Source organism: Tachysurus vachellii, chromosome 17 (genome assembly GCF_030014155.1).
Source record: "Tachysurus vachellii isolate PV-2020 chromosome 17, HZAU_Pvac_v1, whole genome shotgun sequence".
In the NCBI taxonomy this organism is placed as follows: Eukaryota; Metazoa; Chordata; class Actinopteri; order Siluriformes; family Bagridae; genus Tachysurus; species Tachysurus vachellii.
The window spans coordinates 13,347,056-13,367,577 of record NC_083476.1 but is presented as its reverse complement, the minus strand read 5'-3'; the positions used below and the strand labels follow the sequence as shown (position 1 = coordinate 13,367,577).

The 20,522-nt window shown below is 39.3% G+C and overlaps 2 protein-coding genes across 3 annotated transcripts; one reads left to right on the top strand and one right to left on the bottom strand.

Annotated features, from left to right (window-relative positions):
* The first annotated feature begins 336 nt into the window (after nt 1–336).
* cbr1l (carbonyl reductase 1-like) lies at nt 337–2,224 on the top strand. Its single transcript, XM_060891691.1, has 4 exons — nt 337–710; nt 813–993; nt 1,320–1,443; nt 1,983–2,224. Exons 1-4 carry the CDS (start codon nt 422–424, stop codon nt 2,220–2,222), a joined length of 834 nt encoding a protein of 277 aa, XP_060747674.1. The 5' UTR covers nt 337–421; the 3' UTR covers nt 2,223–2,224.
* Nucleotides 2,225–10,702: 8,478 nt separating this feature from the next.
* Nucleotides 10,703–20,521, bottom strand: tgfb1b (transforming growth factor, beta 1b). Of its 2 annotated transcripts, none has more exons than XM_060891673.1 (7): nt 20,052–20,521; nt 18,808–19,198; nt 14,976–15,239; nt 14,791–14,862; nt 14,564–14,711; nt 14,260–14,410; nt 10,703–13,267 (listed from the first exon to the last, which is right to left on the bottom strand). In XM_060891673.1, the coding sequence occupies exons 1-7, from the start codon at nt 20,055–20,057 to the stop codon at nt 13,100–13,102; spliced, it is 1,200 nt and encodes a 399-aa protein (XP_060747656.1). In that variant the 5' UTR covers nt 20,058–20,521; the 3' UTR covers nt 10,703–13,099. The 2 variants fall into 2 exon arrangements, with proteins under 2 accessions (XP_060747656.1, XP_060747657.1); XM_060891674.1 differs by lacking the exon at nt 20,052–20,521 and adding an exon at nt 19,530–20,039.
* Nucleotide 20,522: the final 1 nt, after the last annotated feature.

Sequence of the window (20,522 nt, the reverse complement as noted above, 5' to 3'; positions counted from 1 at the left end):
TAGAATGTAGCATGTGTGGTACTCATCAGCAAATGACAACAAAGTTAAAAAAAAAAAGTGGTTGAAGTGGTTATTTGCTGATCAAGTGGAGTCAATTGTGGAGTAACAATTTTATTTAAAAAAGAAAAGTTATTAAATGTTGGCCAAATTTCATAAATAAATAAATGTGATACGTATACTGTTTGTTATGTAGTTGTAGAACTTAGATAAAGATCTGATCACATTTCAGGTCAAATCTATGCAGAAATACAGAAAACTGTAAAGAGTTTACAAATTTTCTAACGCCAATGTATGTGAGTCGGCTCTCAACATATATGAACCGAGTCATTCAAAGAACCGAGTCATTCCTAGAAGACGTACGGTCGACTCAAAGTACACTCTATAGTTATAGTATAGTTAGTGAATTGCACAGGTACGGAATATGTCTACAAAGGTCGCTGTAGTCACGGGAGCCAACAAAGGCATCGGACTGGCCATAGTGAAGGGACTTTGTAAGGCAGGGTACAGCGGTGATGTTCTCCTGACCGCTCGCAATGAGGCGCTGGGAAAGGAGGCGCTCGAGCTGGTGAAAGCTGAGGGTTTCCAAAATGTCGTCTTCCATAAACTCAATATCTGCGACCAAAGCAGTTGCCTGGCGCTTGGAAAGTTTCTGAAGGATAAATACGGAGGCCTGGACGTGCTCATCAACAACGCGGGAATCGCTTACAAAGGTAGATTAACACGTTTAGCTAGTGCACGTTAAATGCTTCGGAGAATTTACTAAGAATGCACGAGTACAATAGTGAATACATGGCGTGTTGTCTGTTTATTAGCGAACGCCACTGAGCCGTTTGGGGAACAGGCTGAAGTCACCATGCGCACCAACTTTTGGGGGACACTGTGGGTGTGTCGTGCTCTGTTCCCACTGCTCAGGCCTAATGCTCGTGTGGTCAATGTGTCCAGTTTTGTCAGCAAGCGGTCTCTGGATAAATGTAGCCCAGAACTTCAGGCAAAGTATGTAGCCTAATAACATCACTCATCAGTAACTCTTTGTTTTTGTTTTTTACCTTGTTACTTCCTCATGTACTTATTCTATTGTATCTTATTATCTTTTTTATAATCCTGTTGTTGTTATTTTTATTTATAACTGTAAATAAAAGATTTTGAAGAAATAATTAAACCAAAGAAAATTAAATGTTCAAAGTCTGAACATGGTTTGATAACTTTTTGGGTCGATGATGTCCCTTTTGATGATATATAAAAAGTTTTCTTTTTTTTTCTGCCACTAAATGTATGCCTTTCAGTTAAAACAAATTGTGATGATATTCTGTTTGTGTCAGGTTGAGAAGAACAGACCTGTCTGAGGAGGAGCTTTGCTCACTGATGGGGGACTTTGTTACTGCTGCACAGATTGGAGCTCATGAGGCTCAGGGCTGGCCGGACACTGCTTATGGTACCACCAAGGTACTGTTCACAGGCAGAAATTTGTTTGACAGTGTGACCCATTTGATATTATCATCAAACTGTAATAAATAAAATAAAGAAAGAAATTCTAATAATTATGTAAACAATTATGGTATAGTGTAATGCGAAAAGTAAAAGCTGCACAAGGTAAGAATGTCATTTGATTTTTGTATTCGCTTTAGAGTAACTATTCAATAATAGATCTGTAGTGTCTTCAGTAATGTTAATGTAATGTTAATAGTCTGCAAGGTCGTGTTTGCTTTAGTAGATTAGGCTAAAAACAGCTGTATAATATTACAATGTGATTTGTTTTATGACTGTTTTCAAGCCATACACGCCCCTCAACTTTGCACTTTGGTTTGTTTAATAATATAGAGATTATGTGTGGTGTGCATACAAACCAAAAGCATGTGCTTTGATTGAGACAAATAGACTAATGTGAAAGCTCCCTTCGTTAGTTTGATGCTGTACTACTGTATATCAAACAGTTAATGCAGCAGACCAGGGTTAAAAGTAATTATATGCTGTGACTCTTTCAGATTGGAGTGACTGTTCTTTCAAGGATCCAGGCACGGGTTCTTAATGAAACTAGACCCAGTGATGGCATCCTTCTCAATGCCTGTTGCCCAGGCTGGGTTAGAACAGATATGGCCGGTTCAAATGCCACCAAGAGTACAGAGGAAGGAGCGGAAACTCCAGTGTACCTGGCATTGTTGCCAGAAGGAGTCAAGGAGCCACATGGACAGTTAGTTTGGGACAAAACTGTGCAAGAATGGTAGAAGGAATGTAGAAAAATAAAGTTTAAAGGATGTAAACAAAATAAAATGTACTAAAATTAATAATTAATTTTAACTGGATAGGCCCATGTCAATTCTGTTATACTTTCTTTACATGATAATAAGGATATTGTTTCTGCCATGAAATATTTTTCCTACATATAAGTTTGATAATAAAATGGCCAGATGTAATGTTATTAGTAATGTCTTATTTTGTTCAGTTTTCTTGTTCTTTCTATGTGACAAATCACTTCATGCTGAACTAGTTCCTATTCTAGAAGAGGCCTACAGTATGTAGGTTCCATGAGTCAGATGATAACAGACTTACAGAGATCATTTTTCAAAAAGCCATTCAATAAAAGCAATAATAATTTGACAACAGAAAATTGTTGCATTGTGTTTTATAGATGATGTGATTGCAAAAATTCGCCAGAAATCTCCTCGATTAAGGAAGGTCTTCAGGACAGAGGAGTTTGCATTTTGTGGTTAAACTGTATCATAAGCTGCAATTTTGTCTTGTTATCTTCAAACAAGAACAAAGAGTGGCTGGGCAGGAAATGTTTAGAGCTATTATACCATAAGCGATAAGTGGAAATAACAATCTCCAGAACATTAAATAAACAATATTTAATCTGCACTATAGGGCAGCAAGACACTGCCATACGTGAATACGTTTTTTGTTGGCAATAATAATAAATAAATATAGCTGCAAGCAGCGATGGCGGGCCTTCGCAAGTTTTTTTATCGCTATACTGTGCCTCCCAGAAAACAATGCATGGTGGGCAAGTGCATCAAGTGGGTAAATATCAGTGGACTATTTTATGTTGTTACTGACCCACTTGGGGACTGTAGGTAAATTAAACCCCACATTTTAGACAAACGGGGGTACTAGTGAGCCACTTAAGAGACACACCTTTGTCTGACCTTTTTGTCCACACTTAACAGCCAACAAATGTGATGTAAATTTCAAGTTAATCTAAGCACACCAAAAGCCTTATGCCTGAAATAAAAGTAAACTTTGACACGATGCCATGGCAACAGTGTTTGAGATATCAAAAATCCGTTCGCAATTGCGCATCTGCAATATCTCTGCGTCATGGTGGCCAAGTCTGGTCTCAATTGCATGAATCCCCTAGGAGGAGTATTTAAAAGTTTACGGCATGCAGCTGTGAAAAAATCCACCTTTGTGACTGACACACTTCCTGGGGCCTGTTGGTGGCGCTATGTCCAAGATTCACAATAGGCACATCGATGCGATCGGAATCCTTGGCCGAACATACACACCACATGTCATCACAATAAGACATTTTTTGCTTTAGATATTAGACACTAGATTCCTGTTTCTCTGAATTCGCCATAAATTTGTCGCCTCGCCATGGCAGCACCGTTCGAGATATCAAAAATCCCTTCGCAATTTAGCAAGTGCCATGTCTCGGCATCATGTTCACCACGTTTGATGTCAATCGCATGAATTCCCTAGGAGGAGTATTTAAAAGTTCACCGCATGCACTTGTAAAACAATCCAAAATGGCCGACTTCCTGTTGGGCGGAGCTCATAGTTTAGAGCGCGAAAGTTGTTCGGGTTGATGAGATCTATATGTGTACCAACTCTCGTACATGTGCGTACATAATTGCCCGATCTGTGCACCAATGTTTGTTTTTGCATTACAGGGGGCGCTACAGAGCCCCCCTGCCACGCCCGTATTCCAGCCTTTGCCCGAGCCTGGCGTCGCACGACTCTGATGTGTGTGCCAAATTTCAAGAGTTTTCGAGCATGTTAAGGGACCCCAATTGGCCAATGTGTGGAAAAAAAAAATAATAAATATAGCTGCAAGCAGCGATGACGGGCCTTCGCACATTTGTTCATCGCTATACGGTGCCTTCCAGAAAACAATGCACGGTGGGCAAGTGCATCAAGTGGGTAAATATCAGTGGACTATTTTATGTTGTTACTGACCCATTTGGGGACTGTAGGTAAATGAAACCCCACATTATAGAGAAATGGGGGCGCTAGTGAGCCACTTAAGAGACACACCTTTGTCTGACCTTTTTGTCCACACTTAACAGCCGACAAATGTGATGTATGTGTCAAATTTCAAGTTAATACAAGCACGCCAAAAGCCTTAAATATGCCTGAAATAAAAGTAAACTTTGACACGATGCCATGGCAACAGTGTTTGAGATATCAAAAATCCGTTCGCAATTTCGCATCTGCAATATCTCTGCGTCATGGTGGCCAAGTCTGGTCTCAATTGCATGAATCCCCTAGGAGGAGTATTTAAAAGTTTACCGCATGAAGCTGACAAAAAATCCACCTTTGTGACTGACACACTTCCTGGGGCCTGTTGGTGGCGCTATACCCGGGACTCACAATAAGCACATCGATGCGATCGGAATCCTTGGCCGAACATACACACCGCGTGTCATCACAATAAGACATTTTTTGCTTTAGATATTAGACACTTTCTGTTTCTCTGAATTCGCCATAACTTTGTCGCCTCGCCATGGCAGCACCGTTCGAGATATCAAAAATCCCTTCGCAATTTAGCAAGTGCAATGTCTTGGCATCATGTTCACCACTTTTGGTGTCAATCGCATGAATTCCCTAGGAGGAGTATTTAAAAGTTCACCACATGCAACTGTTGTGACTGACACACTTCCTGGCGCCTGTTGGTGGCGCTATGTCCGAGATTCACAATAGGCACATCGATGCGATCGGAATCCTTGGCCGAACATACACACCGCGTGTCATCCCAATAAGACATTTTTTGCTTTAGATATTAGACACTTTCTGTTTCTCTGAATTCGCCATAATTTTGTCGCCTCGCCATGGCAGCACCGTTCGAGATATCGAAACTCACTTCGCAATTTAGCAAGTGCAATGTCTCGGCATCATGTTCACCACTTTTGGTGTCAATCGCATGAATCCTCTAGGAGGAGTATTTAAAAGTTCATTGCATGCAACTGTGAAAAAATCCACCTTTGTGACTGACACACTTCCTGGGGCCTGTTGGTGGCGCTATACCCGGGACTCACAATAAGCACATCGATGCGATCGGAATCCTTGGCCGAACATACACACCGCGTGTCATCACAATAAGACATTTTTTGCTTTAGATATTAGACACTTTCTGTTTCTCTGAATTCGCCATAACTTTGTCGCCTCGCCATGGCAGCACCGTTCGAGATATCAAAAATCCCTTCGCAATTTAGCAAGTGCAATGTCTTGGCATCATGTTCACCACTTTTGGTGTCAATCGCATGAATTCCCTAGGAGGAGTATTTAAAAGTTCACCACATGCAACTGTTGTGACTGACACACTTCCTGGCGCCTGTTGGTGGCGCTATGTCCGAGATTCACAATAGGCACATCGATGCGATCGGAATCCTTGGCCGAACATACACACCGCGTGTCATCCCAATAAGACATTTTTTGCTTTAGATATTAGACACTTCCTGTTTCTCTGAATTCGCCATAACTTTGTCGCCTCGCCATGGCAGCACCGTTCGAGATATCAAAAATCCCTTCGCAATTTAGCAAGTGCAATGTCTTGGCATCATGTTCACAACGTTTGATGTCAATCGCATGAATTCCCTAGGAGGAGTATTTAAAAGTTCACCGCATGCACTTATAAAACAATCCAAAATGGCCGACTTCCTGTTGGGCGGAGCTCATAGTTTAGAGCGCGAAAGTTGTTCGGGTCGATGAGATCTATATGCGTACCAACTCTCGTACATGTGCGTACATAATTGCCCGATCTGTGCACCAATGTTTGTTTTTGCATTACAGGGGGCGCTACAGAGCCCCCCTGCCACGCCCGTATTCCAACCTTTGTCCAATCCTAGTGTCGCGCGACTCTGACGTGTGTGCCAAATTTCAAGAGTTTTCGAGCATGTTAAGGGACCCCAATTGGCCAATGTGTGGTAAAAAAAAAAAAAAAAAAAAAAAAAAAAAAAAAAAAAAAAAAAAAAAATAATACTCCCGAGGAAAAACAATAGGGCTTCGCACCATTCGGTGCTCAGGCCCTAAATATAGCTGCAAGCAGCGATGACGGGCCTTCGCACATTTGTTCATCGCTATACGGTGCCTTCCAGAAAACAATGCACGGTGGGCAAGTGCATCAAGTGGGTAAATATCAGTGGACTATTTTATGTTGTTACTGACCCATTTGGGGACTGTAGGTAAATGAAACCCCACATTATAGAGAAATGGGGGCGCTAGTGAGCCACTTAAGAGACACACCTTTGTCTGACCTTTTTGTCCACACTTAACAGCCGACAAATGTGATGTATGTGTCAAATTTCAAGTTAATACAAGCACGCCAAAAGCCTTAAATATGCCTGAAATAAAAGTAAACTTTGACACGATGCCATGGCAACAGTGTTTGAGATATCAAAAATCCGTTCGCAATTTCGCATCTGCAATATCTCTGCGTCATGGTGGTCAAGTCTGGTCTCAATTGCATGAATCCCCTAGGACGAGTATTTAAAAGTTTACCGCATGAAGCTGACAAAAAATCCACCTTTGTGACTGACACACTTCCTGGGGCCTGTTGGTGGCGCTATACCTGGGACTCACAATAAGCACATAGATGCGATCGGAATCCTTGGCCGAACATACACACCGCGTGTCATCACAATAAGACATTTTTTGCTTTAGATATTAGACACTTTCTGTTTCTCTGAATTCGCCATAATTTTGTCGCCTCGCCATGGCAGCACCGTTCGAGATATCGAAACTCACTTCGCAATTTAGCAAGTGCAATGTCTCGGCATCATGTTCACCACTTTTGGTGTCAATCGCATGAATCCTCTAGGAGGAGTATTTAAAAGTTCATTGCATGCAACTGTGAAAAAATCCACCTTTGTGACTGACACACTTCCTGGGGCCTGTTGGTGGCGCTATACCCGGGACTCACAATAAGCACATCGATGCGATCGGAATCCTTGGCCGAACATACACACCGCGTGTCATCACAATAAGACATTTTTTGCTTTAGATATTAGACACTTTCTGTTTCTCTGAATTCGCCATAACTTTGTCGCCTCGCCATGGCAGCACCGTTCGAGATATCAAAAATCCCTTCGCAATTTAGCAAGTGCAATGTCTTGGCATCATGTTCACCACTTTTGGTGTCAATCGCATGAATTCCCTAGGAGGAGTATTTAAAAGTTCACCACATGCAACTGTTGTGACTGACACACTTCCTGGCGCCTGTTGGTGGCGCTATGTCCGAGATTCACAATAAGCACATCGATGCGATCGTAATCCTTGGCCGAACATACTCACCGCGTGTCATCCCAATAAGACATTTTTTGCTTTAGATATTAGACACTTCCTGTTTCTCTGAATTCGCCATAACTTTGTCGCCTCGCCATGGCAGCACCGTTCGAGATATCAAAAATCCCTTCGCAATTTAGCAAGTGCAATGTCTTGGCATCATGTTCACAACGTTTGATGTCAATCGCATGAATTCCCTAGGAGGAGTATTTAAAAGTTCACCGCATGCACTTATAAAACAATCCAAAATGGCCGACTTCCTGTTGGGCGGAGCTCATAGTTTAGAGCGCGAAAGTTGTTCGGGTCGATGAGATCTATATGCGTACCAACTCTCGTACATGTGCGTACATAATTGCCCGATCTGTGCACCAATGTTTGTTTTTGCATTACAGGGGGCGCTACAGAGCCCCCCTGCCACGCCCGTATTCCAACCTTTGTCCAATCCTAGTGTCGCGCGACTCTGACGTGTGTGCCAAATTTCAAGAGTTTTCGAGCATGTTAAGGGACCCCAATTGGCCAATGTGTGGGAAAAAAAAAAAAAAAAAAAAAAAAAATACTCCCGAGGAAAAACAATAGGGCTTCGCACCATTCGGTGCTCAGGCCCTAAAAAAAATAAATATAGCTGCAAGCAGCGATGACGGGCCTTCGCACGTTTGTTCATCGCTATACGGTGCCTTCCAGAAAACAATGCACGGTGGGCAAGTGCATCAAGTGGGTAAATATCAGTGGACTATTTTATGTTGTTACTGACCCATTTGGGGACTGTAGGTAAATGAAACCCCACATTTTAGACAAACGGGGGCGCTAGTGAGCCACTTAAGAGACACACCTTTGTCTGACCTTTTTGTCCACACTTAACAGCCGACAAATGTGATGTATGTGTCAAATTTCAAGTTAATCTAAGCACGCCAAAAGACTTAAATATGCCTGAAAAAGAAAGTAAAGTTTGACACGTTACCATGAGAACAGTGTTTGAGATATCAAAAATCCGTTCGCAATTTCGCATCTGCAATATCTCTGCACCATGTTGGCCAAGTCTGGTCTCAATTGCATGAATCCCCTAGGAGGAGTATTTAAAAGTTTACTGCATGAAGCTGACAAAAAATCCACCTTTGTGACTGACACACTTCCTGGGGCCTGTTGGTGGCGCTATACCTGGGACTCACAATAAGCACATAGATGCGATCGGAATCCTTGGCCGAACATACACACCGCGTGTCATCACAATAAGACATTTTTTGCTTTAGATATTAGACACTTTCTGTTTCTCTGAATTCGCCATAATTTTGTCGCCTCGCCATGGCAGCACCGTTCGAGATATCGAAACTCACTTCGCAATTTAGCAAGTGCAATGTCTCGGCATCATGTTCACCACTTTTGGTGTCAATCGCATGAATCCTCTAGGAGGAGTATTTAAAAGTTCATTGCATGCAACTGTGAAAAAATCCACCTTTGTGACTGACACACTTCCTGGGGCCTGTTGGTGGCGCTATACCCGGGACTCACAATAAGCACATCGATGCGATCGGAATCCTTGGCCGAACATACACACCGCGTGTCATCACAATAAGACATTTTTTGCTTTAGATATTAGACACTTTCTGTTTCTCTGAATTCGCCATAACTTTGTCGCCCCGCCATGGCAGCACCGTTCGAGATATCAAAAATCCCTTCGCAATTTAGCAAGTGCAATGTCTTGGCATCATGTTCACCACTTTTGGTGTCAATCGCATGAATTCCCTAGGAGGAGTATTTAAAAGTTCACCACATGCAACTGTTGTGACTGACACACTTCCTGGCGCCTGTTGGTGGCGCTATGTCCGAGATTCACAATAAGCACATCGATGCGATCGGAATCCTTGGCCGAACATACACACCGCGTGTCATCCCAATAAGACATTTTTTGCTTTAGATATTAGACACTAGATTCCTGTTTCTCTGAATTCGCCATAAATTTGTCGCCTCGCCATGGCAGCACCGTTCGAGATATCAAAAATCCCTTCGCAATTTAGCAAGTGCCATGTCTCGGCATCATGTTCACCACGTTTGATGTCAATCGCATGAATTCCCTAGGAGGAGTATTTAAAAGTTCACCGCATGCACTTGTAAAACAATCCAAAATGGCCGACTTCCTGTTGGGCGGAGCTCATAGTTTAGAGCGCGAAAGTTGTTCGGGTTGATGAGATCTATATGTGTACCAACTCTCGTACATGTGCGTACATAATTGCCCGATCTGTGCACCAATGTTTGTTTTTGCATTACAGGGGGCGCTACAGAGCCTCCCTGCCACGCCCGTATTCCAGCCTTTGCCCGAGCCTGGCGTCGCACGACTCTGATGTGTGTGCCAAATTTCAAGAGTTTTCGAGCATGTTAAGGGACCCCAATTGGCCAATGTGTGGAAAAAAAAAATAATAATAATAATACTCCCGAGGAAAAACAATAGGGCTTCGCACCATTCGGTGCTCAGGCCCTAATAATACTCCCGAGGAAAAACAATAGGGCTTCGCACCATTCGGTGCTCAGGCCCTAATAAAATAAATAAATAAATAAATAATACTCCCGAGGAAAAACAATAGGGCTTCGCACCATTCGGTGCTCAGGCCCTAAATACTCCCAAGCAAAAACAATAGGGCTTCGCACCATTCGGTGCTCGGGCCCTAATAAAAATACTCCCGAGCAAAAACAATAGGGCTTCGCACCATTCGGTGCTCAAGCCCTAATAATAAAATTAAAAAGAGGAGTTCTTCAGACATTAGTATCAAATGATCTTGCAAAGTGGCTCAACTAGTCACTCTTACTAACCCTGCTGTACAACATGCCAAACAAATGTTGTATTCTTTATGAGAGAGTTTGCTCCTGTTCACAAGTCTCAGTTTAAAGCGCTTTGAAAACACTACTTAAGTCTTTTTCCATCTATGCTAGAAACACAACCAACACAAATACAACATCTAAGCTGTATATTATGGTCCTGCAGAGGATTGATGTGTCAACAGGCTCATGCTGTGCTGTGATGTTTGCTGAGTCTATAATCACAATAAACCTTGTTGACAGGATATCTTGCTTCCTGACACCTGGAACAGATGTAGAGATGGGCTGTGTAAAGTATAATACTGTATGTATGTGCACTTGTGCTGCTCTATGAGAGAGACTCACAACAGTACATTTAACAGTGATTAACAATAGTCAGATGATAACAATAGCCTTAAGTATGGGTTTGTTTAATGCTTTTCTAATATTCACAATGCATGTGGTATACTTTTGTCTTTTTACAGAAAACAACAAAAAAAACAATACAATTACAGTTCAAGATATGTCAGACGTGAAGTATAACATATTCCCTAAAATCTAAAATTCCTATATGTAAGCATATGTAAGTGTTTCCCCAAAGTGATCTTCGGAGATCTCTGATGGCTTACATTTCACTTCTCCCAGCTTCCAATGCACCAAATTGTGTCTGATGGTGAGGCTACAGGCTTAAAAGCTTATCAGGTGGTTGAAGACCAAGACAAAATGCTTAGACAACTGAAATGATTTGTGTTCCTGCTTTGATAGAATAAAGTTCCACAACCCCAAGCTAAACTAACCGATTGTGTGTAAGTCTCAGAAAACATGAAATCTGGAAAACAGCCAAAAGCTTGAATACACTATATACTGTAGTGAAACAGACAAAGCCTGATCAGTTCACCTTGTGACAAACTGTCCACAAGGCACAAAACTATTCCTACTTAATGGATACTCAGACAAATAAGATCATTTAAGTTCAGGAAAGTCTGACGTTTTCATAACTATATATAGTAAATGGCCAAATTTGACCATGAGAAGAATGTTTCTAGTCCACTGAACAATTAAACACAGAATACAGCTGTGCTGGAGGCTGAGAGAGAATAAAAGTGGACAACTTCTCCATTGACCTAAATGGTAACCTTGCCATAGTTATAGCTAAATAGAAAGCTGTTAAAGCAATAATCTCCTACGCATGTAGGATTAGTTCTTAGTTTTGCACAAATCAAGCATGCATTTACAGCTTTTAATCCTGGAGAACACAGAAGTATAAGGGATTGCCTTATCATGTATAAGTTGCAAAGAGATAGTGTCAGCTCATCCATAAGGGCACAATATACATCAACATTTCAAGGAATATAAATTTTCCTAGTTCACAGTCTATTTTAAATTAGTTTGAATTACAAATTGGCACATTTTTAAAAGGTTTCTATTTGACAGATATAAGCATACTCTTTGGGGTGGGGAGGGTAACAACTGCCCCATTTACCTCCATAGTGGTATTATGGTACCTAGTGGTGAAAAATGGAAACTGTAACAGGCACTAATAGAGGACATTGTGCCAAAAATTACAATGCCTCATGATCGCTTCATTGAGCAGGACCAGCAAACAAGGAAGTTAATAATCGTGTTTCCAGAGTCATCACTTTTACACTATAGGCTATTTAAATAAGCTCTGCAGCTCATGGATCCAAAAAGATCATGTTTTATTGGTACACAACTGGATTTATTCATTCATTAACTACCACTTATCCGAACTACCTCGGGTCACGGGGAGCCTGTGCCTATCTCAGGCGTCATTGGGCATCAAGGCAGGATACACCCTGGACAGAGTGCCAACCCATCGCAGGGCCCACACACTCTCATTCACTCACACAATCACACATTACGGACAATTTTCCAGAGATGCCAATCAACCTACCATGCATGTCTCTGGACCGGGGGAGGAAACCGGAGTACCCGGAGGAAACCCCCGAGGCACGGGGAGAACATGCAAACTCCACACACACAAGGCGGAGGCGAACCCCCAACCCTGGAGGTGTGAGGCGAATGTGCTAACCACTAAGCCACCGTGCTACAACTGGATTTAAATAACTAATAATACATTTTCACATCCAGTGGTAATGTTTTTTTGTTTTTTATCTTGCCCTGTATTTTCGTCCTGCAAATGTTGAACAAATTATTTCAAAGCAGGTAAAAATGTGAAGTAAGCTCTAGCCAAACTTGAAATGAGAAAATGTGCACATTAAATGAAAACCTATTAAACACAATAATTAATACAAATATGTACCGCTGTTACTTGTAATTCCATCAAGCCCAACACACACCAAAAAAAAAGGTTAATGTTAATAAGCATGGCCATTTGTTTGCTTGTTAAGGTCACATTTAACAATGAAAGTCTGTAATGTACCAAGGAATTTCACCCCTTAAAGTCCCATCGTATTATTGAATTAATGACAGTGAATTATTTTATATCATTTTTTATTATTAATAGGTACAGTATGTAGGTACAAGAATGAGAAATGTATGTCGAGTACCCACTGATTGAGCCAGGGAGTTTAAGGGGTGAAACTTTCACAAAAAAAAAAAAAAAAAAAGAAACCATGAAATGTCACACAATACAATTTGTATGAACTGTCCCTCCATAGCATTATACAGGCCTTTTTCCTCTCAATACATCTCAGTCTTTAATCGCTACAAGAGAGTCTGAAGACTGCACATGTCTTTCAACTACATCTGCAGGTCTTGACGATCATATTTGACAGTTGTTCTACCTGTGGAAGATCCAGATTGTGTTAGACAGATTAATTACATTTCATTACAAGTAGGTAAATATTCTCCAATGTACTGCAGTGTTTAATGTTATTATACTGGCCTTATGTTGTCTCCCCACATAGTACAGGATGGGTAAAGGATCCAGGACCTGTGGCACACAGCAGGGTTGAGCCGATGCTCCAGGATTGTGATGTTTATACAGCGCCAGAACCTGTTCATATAAATGTATTTTTTGAAAACATGTATTGTTTTTTTGAATAAATGTATCTTTTTTGTGCAGGTTCTTTACTGGTAGAACTAGAGCAGAGGTTGGTGAAAAACACTGTGTATTTTCTTACATGCTTGTTTCTAAAACAGTTTTACCCTAGTCTTATCAAACCTGCAAAGAGGAATTGACTAAAGTGAAATAACATATACTCTGAGATTATGGTTTGCTCAATTACAAAAGTAAAATGGGCAAAAATAAATAATAAAAATAGCTGGGAAAAGTAAACGTCAACTTGGATTAATATGTGAAAAGACACAGGACATTGTGATTCTCCACACTGTTATTGTTATAACACCAAATAGTTTTTTTTCCTGTGTCATTGTGTCCCAGATTACAATAAACCAAATATAAGATCATTAAGTCTATTACTATTTACTATTTTAAGTTTTAAAGCTTTTATTTTGCTAATTTTAAGAATCAAAATTAACTGCCAAAAGAATAAAAACATTTAAAGCTTTAAATTATTGAAATATGTCTAGAAATAGGTTTAATAATCTAATAAAATAGATTTGGTTTATTTTCGTCTTCTAATAATAAATGGTAGGGAAATTGATCTAGTTTCAAGATATTATCACTTTTTATTTTTCTATTATCACTATTATAATTTCTTTGGGACCCGAAAACCTGAAACATGTATTTGCATTTTATTCCTTTTATACTACAGAACGGCCTCCTTGCAGAAGGCTCAATCAGAACAGCACCACATTTATTTATTTGTTTATTATTAGGCTTAAATGAATGAGTGTTCAACATACTGTACATCTGAGAATGAGCAGTTACTAGTGAAATCAACACCTTTTGAGCACTCAAGAATTCAACAGCACTTCGTTACAGTCTGTTGAACTTTCTTGAGATATGGTATGTGTCTACTTTTTAAGAAAAGGCATAAATCTAAAGTTGAAAATATTTCACATCGCTTCATCTACGCATGTTACCTGTGAGTACTTATTTTCCGCGTTCCAGACAAAGGAACAGGAGCCGATACAGTAGTTTGCATAGTAGCCAGAAGGTTCGTGTATCCATTTCCATCCCAGGTCTTTACGGAAGTCTATATAAAGTCTTCTCACACAGCAAACATCTGACTGTCTGGATAAAACATAAAAAAGAGACATTGAGGACAATGAAAAGAAGAGAAATGGAGACAGCATATGACAAAAAAAAAAACAAGACAAGATAAAGAAAGCATCAAGTATGAAATATTTATATGAATTTATTTATTGAATAGTATAAATGCTTAACTCAGAACAAACTGCATCTCCTGTAGCTTGCCGTTTCCTCCGCGAGCTGAGATGACGTACACGCTCTTCAGGAAGTGACATTACCAGAATGTGTGGCTTTTTCATTTTGGTTTGTAGAACAGCTGTGTCTAATCTATCAGTGGATGTGCCTGAATGTGCATCAATCATTACAGGTTAATAAATAAAAACAATAAAACTCAATACGGATTTGCTATTCATATAACAAACCTGAAATATATGGTATCTTTTCACTCTCCCCACATCCATGAGGTAACTTCAACTGTAATGCTTTTTCTGCCTCTGTAGCAAACACAGCACAATCAATCAGTAATGCATTTTATACTTTAAAAATAACATCATGCACTTTATTAAATTCTTGCTCTCACTGATCCTGTGAAAGATTAACTACCCACCAGGATTGTGAAGCCAGTTTTTTACAGTCTTTGTCACGTCAAAGGATATCCATTTGCCGTTTAATTCGTTGGTGATGAAATGTGAATCCAGGTAGCGAGCCTTATCCCCGGCCCCTTGATAAAGCTCTAACCTCTCTTCATTGCCAGGAGCAAATCGAGGATCCCTGATCAGAAGACGGAGCTCAGCCTGGGAAACCATACGTTCTAAGCCCAAAACGTCTCTCATTTCAGTGACGTTAAACAGCATCACCATATTATTCGTAACTGTAAAAAAAAAAAAAAAAAAGGGAATGTGTTTACGTTCTTCTTCTAATCAGGGTATTGACACTACATACTCCTTCCATAACTCTGAAGTAAATATCTCCACACAGAAAACTTCCCTATCTTTTTTTCTGTTACATAATAATACATTTTTATTCCTTTATTATTAGCCTTCGATTATGTGGATTGTCTGCCATATACGATCTTGTTACTGTTACTACAGGAATTAAACCTGTTAGAAAATTCACACTAATAGAAAGAGGTCTGACTCAGCGGGCCACTAATTTTGGTTTGATGGAAGGCCAGACTGACATCAGTGGGAGGCAAATCTTCTAATGCCACTGTCCATAAAAAAATAGAATGTTATCCCAGAGGACCTGCATGAATATATATATATAGCTTGCTTATTTTAAAAGTTTATTTAACTCAATATAGCTAACATTCTCATTTCTCCTTCAAACTTAATCTTAATAACACCTTCTGTCCTGTAATACAACCACAATGTAAAATCTTTGATTGATTAAACTTCATTTAACTTTGTCAGCCATACTTTTACCCAAACACTATCACCTGAAGTGATAAATAACCATTAAGAGTGAGCAGGGTGCTATAAAAACCTTTAGTTAATTATTAATATATTTTGATCAATATTTGTTAATGACACTCAACCACTTTTCACTTATCGTAAAGATAAGTTAATCATTAATCGTTATACAAATATACAAAATACCCAGGCTGCTTCTCTGTGTTGTCTGAAAGAAGAAATATTACATTCATAGTAAAGGCGAAACAGGAAATCAAATTATTTCAGAATTTTTCCACTTCAGTTGTATTTTTTTGTTTGTTTTGTTTATAAAGAAGCATACAAAGAGAGCAGTAAGAGATAAAAGGAAGAGGAATTTTTATAGTAAAAAGGTGGTACCAGATGTGGTCTAAGTCAAAATCTGTATCAGTGAAAGGTTAAGACAAAAAAGCAAGAACTTGTCCCATGACAGAGCAACACAGCATCTTTCATGATTCAAGTAAGGGCTTCTGTGACTGTACAGCTTTTAACTAGAGTTTCACTACAGAGAAATGTGCATGTAGAAGATGCAAAATACTACATGAAGGAAGGAAGCAGAGGAAAGTGTGCAGTGGCCGATGTGCTCTGTGGTTTTCAAGTGTTGTCAGTTCAAAAAACCAACTCCCATACATGCCAAACTTGGGCTACTGGTCTAAATAACATCCTAAAAATAGCATCCTCACTGTGCCCCAGTTCAAGACCCTAAATGAGCTTAATTAAAAGAATTCCTGCCCTATTTCACCATCACACTGTACTTTAAAGCAGTGGAATGGGGTGTGAAATACCGAAGGTGCTCATTTACTAAGAAATAGCAAAAGTGCTCATTTGAACTGGCTCAGATTAATTTCTATTTGTTTGCTTGTTTTTGTGTGTTTGTTTGTAAGCAAAAAGCCTTAAGATGGCAAAAATAATAAATAAATAAATAAATAAATAAATAAATAAATAAATAAATAGATTTTGTATTTGACAATTATATAGCTATGTTTCAGCTCTCAATGTGTGCTATGGTTTCCTTTGCAGTGCATTTCATGTGTGTGAACAACCCTGGAAATGAAACACTTGCAAATGTCAACTTCTGTTCATCTATTCCAATTTTTAATATTCTACTATTTCAGTATTAATGAGATATTTTCTCACAAGTCTTGACAGTTCTGTAAAAGATTTTATGCACTTGTCACTTAGTAAATTACAGTAACCATACAGCTCCTAAATTTGACCTATGCCGTATTTATACGCCAGCACTGTTAAATTCTTGAATATATACAGTATGGTCAGAAGGTGTTGATTCATCATATTTAAAAATGTGTATTTGTTGATACATTTAAATTTGCTGCTCCCTCTGCCTGGAATTGTTTGCAAAGTGCATTAAATCTGAGGACACTGGTTCCGTTGGACATTTTTAAAAAACTTTTACATGATTTGGAGACTGAAACTTCGGGCTGTAGGTGTTTTAATTATTTTTTATTGATATTGAAATTTGATGGATTTGCTTGTGTGTGTCTATGTATTGTTGGATGTTATTTTTTAAACTCAAACGTGCTTGCATCTGTTAGTCTTGGCCAGGACGCTCTTGTAAAAGAGATTTTTAATCTCAATGTGCTTCTTTCCTGGTAAAAATAAAGGTTATAATAATTTTCTGACTTGCAAAGTTTTCAGGAAAGAGGCGTTCACGCTTTGTAGATTCTTGTTAACACTGCATTTATCTCTTATGAACTTCAAGAGAACTGGTGAGGGAATGACTATGTATAACCTAATTGAAAACAGGATCTAACTTGTTTCATGGACATTCCACAATATTAAATGTAACATGAAAATACAAAAAATATATCAACTTGTAAAAGTCATTCTTTTCTTCAATAAATATCCAAACATCCTGGCAAATGTCATTGGTATACGAGGATTAATCTGTTAATGGAAAATAATCAATTGCCGTGTGGTAAAAATAACTTACACAGGCTGTATCACACCGCCCAGATGTAGTTCTACTTCCCCTTTTATATGCACAATTATATTTTTGATTTATCTGACTGCTGATAAAGCTTGTAACCAAACATTTTCTTCCAAGCACCTTTAAAAATGTCCAACCTGAAGGGTTCTTTGCTTGTTGTTCTGGAGGAAACCTTAAATGCCCTAAGTAGAACCCTTCAACGGTGTTCCCCTGTGAGAAATGGCAGAGCACATGTTCTGGAAGCTAAGTACCCTTAATTATCCAGCATGTGGTACAAGGTCCAAATTATTAGAAATTGCCATACATTTAAAATTTATATAACTGTATTGGTAATTTGGCTACTTTAAAAAATAACAGCTTCCCTTGGATAACTTAAGCCTGTCATCCACCTAAACTATTTCTACTTGAAACCATTTGGAAATGTTAGGGATTTCTACAGAGGAATAAGCAAAGGACCCTTAAAAATAATTAAATTAATAATAATAATTAAAAATAATCTACTGATCAAAATTAGATTATAGATTTCAACCAGAAAACATAATTGTAACTAAAAAGGAAATGAGTGTAATTAAGCATCAACTTTTGCACTCACATAGCTGTCATTGGCATTTAATGGGCTAAAAGACAATGTTCTGTTTATAGTAGAAATTCAGTATGGTTTTTTTAGAATTTTCTGTCTATTTTGAGTTTAAATAATGATCCTAGCCTGGATCTAAGAGATAAGTCGTTTGATGGAGATTAAGTGATGGACATGTGTTTCAAGATAGTGAACACAAGTTGCCCTGAGGTCTCCAAAAACAGGATCTGAGTCACTTCTTTGCGGCAACTAACTCCCTTCCTTCCTGTTTGTGGTTGTACTAACCAGAATGAAACCTCAAGAAGAACTGGACAAGCCTTAGGCATCGTCATTACTTTTGGCATGTTATCATTAGCACTGTTTTATGTATATATGTATATGTTCCTATAGTGCCAGACAGATTAATTAATTAATAAGTAAGTAATTAATTAATTACTTAATTTGTTCTAATCGTGATATAACCATGCAGCCTGGAAATACTCACAATTATTCATGGTAAACTTATGAACCTCCTTGGCATAGTATGCCTCCTCCTCTGCATCAGGAGATTCCACAGTATTGTTGGCTTGTATCAGCTCCTCGTTTAACTCCACAGTGCTGTTGTAGACAGACAGGACCTCAGCAGGCACCTCATCTCTCTCTCCTTTGTCATCGTCTTCTGGCTCTTTGGCCAGCCGTAGTTTGCTGAGGATCTGTCCACGGATGGCCTCGATGCGCTTCCTTTTCACCAGCTCCAGGTTCAGGGGTTTGCAGGTTGATAAAGTACCACAGTAGCCCACACATCCCATCATGCACAGCAGTGCCAACAGCAAATTTTGTGCCCTCATCATCCACACTGGTGTTACGGAGGTGTTGTTTTTACGCTCTGAAGAAATCTCAGGAAGTTCAAGAGAAAAAAATAGGTTTAAAGCGCACACAAGTTTAATGCTTGTTCCATTTCAGGATTCCAAAAAACAAAAAAAGTTTCCATTGGCCGTTCACTTGAATTCAAAACTCCACAGTCAGAATCAGACTCACTACGCCACTGTGAAATTGCAGTGAATATCTGTCTTGCTGGCAGGCAACATTGCTGAATCGGCTCCCAACATGACAAATGGCTCGCAAAATGAAGTCTCTCAGGAATGCAGCATGCTGCTTCACAATAAACTAAATACGATATACTAAATATAGCTTGAAGCAAAAACTGTCTTAAAACATGCTACTTACAGCACATGAGGCCACTTCAACAGCTCTGATGAGAACAAAATGCTAATATGTGTGTGTAAAACAGCTTATTGCAGCCCTTGGTGCTGCTTCCTTGTTTCATATGCCTCACTTCAGTCTCAAGTTAAGGGGTGAAAGAGGAAAAGGAAGCAGCACAGCTTAACATAAAGGACACAAAACTTCCTTTACTGTAAAGCAATTTCCCCATTGAATTTAACCCCTTAATCAGTTGGCCACAAATACAACACTAAAAAAACAATTATTTTTATTTTTAGCTCACTTCAAATAATAATAAGCTTGTTTATAGTAATCTTTCCATAACTCGAACGATTTAAGAAGATAAACTTAGTCTGATGTGTACAATAAAAAAATCATTCTACATGAAGAACTTATCTGTAAATTTGGCTTCCACACTTATAAGAGGCAGATGCAACCTTGATGCAATGTCAAGCTGAGTAAATTCCAGGTTAAAGCAAAAACAAATAAATTGGTTTACACCTAACCTCACGTCGACTGCACACTTACCAACATCCTCCTCGGGGCTTAGACCAGCTTTGTCCTTCCCTTCCTCCCTCCTCTCCTCTGTCTTTTTTCCCCACATCAGTCACTGGTTCAAAATAATTGAATAAACAGGACACCATGCCAATATGCCACAAGCGACAACCATCTACTATCTACAGTACAAGCAGTTTCATGAGGCTGCCCTTGAGAAAGGTGAGAACGCTGATACAGCAAAAGCTGCTGCAGTTCTTATTTTAAGCCCACTCGTTCAACGCTTGATTATGTTGCACATCTATCGTCATTCTTACATTGTTCCATTATTCTTTCGTACTAACTGTTCTTGACTGTCAGGGCTCACTGAAGACAAAAATGATTTGTAATAACATAATGTTCCATTCAAGACAACTTTGGTAAACCACAACTGTTTTTCCGCTTTCTTTTACCCTAAGACAGAAAAAAACTTTCCACCCAGGAAATGAGCATAAAAAAACATCT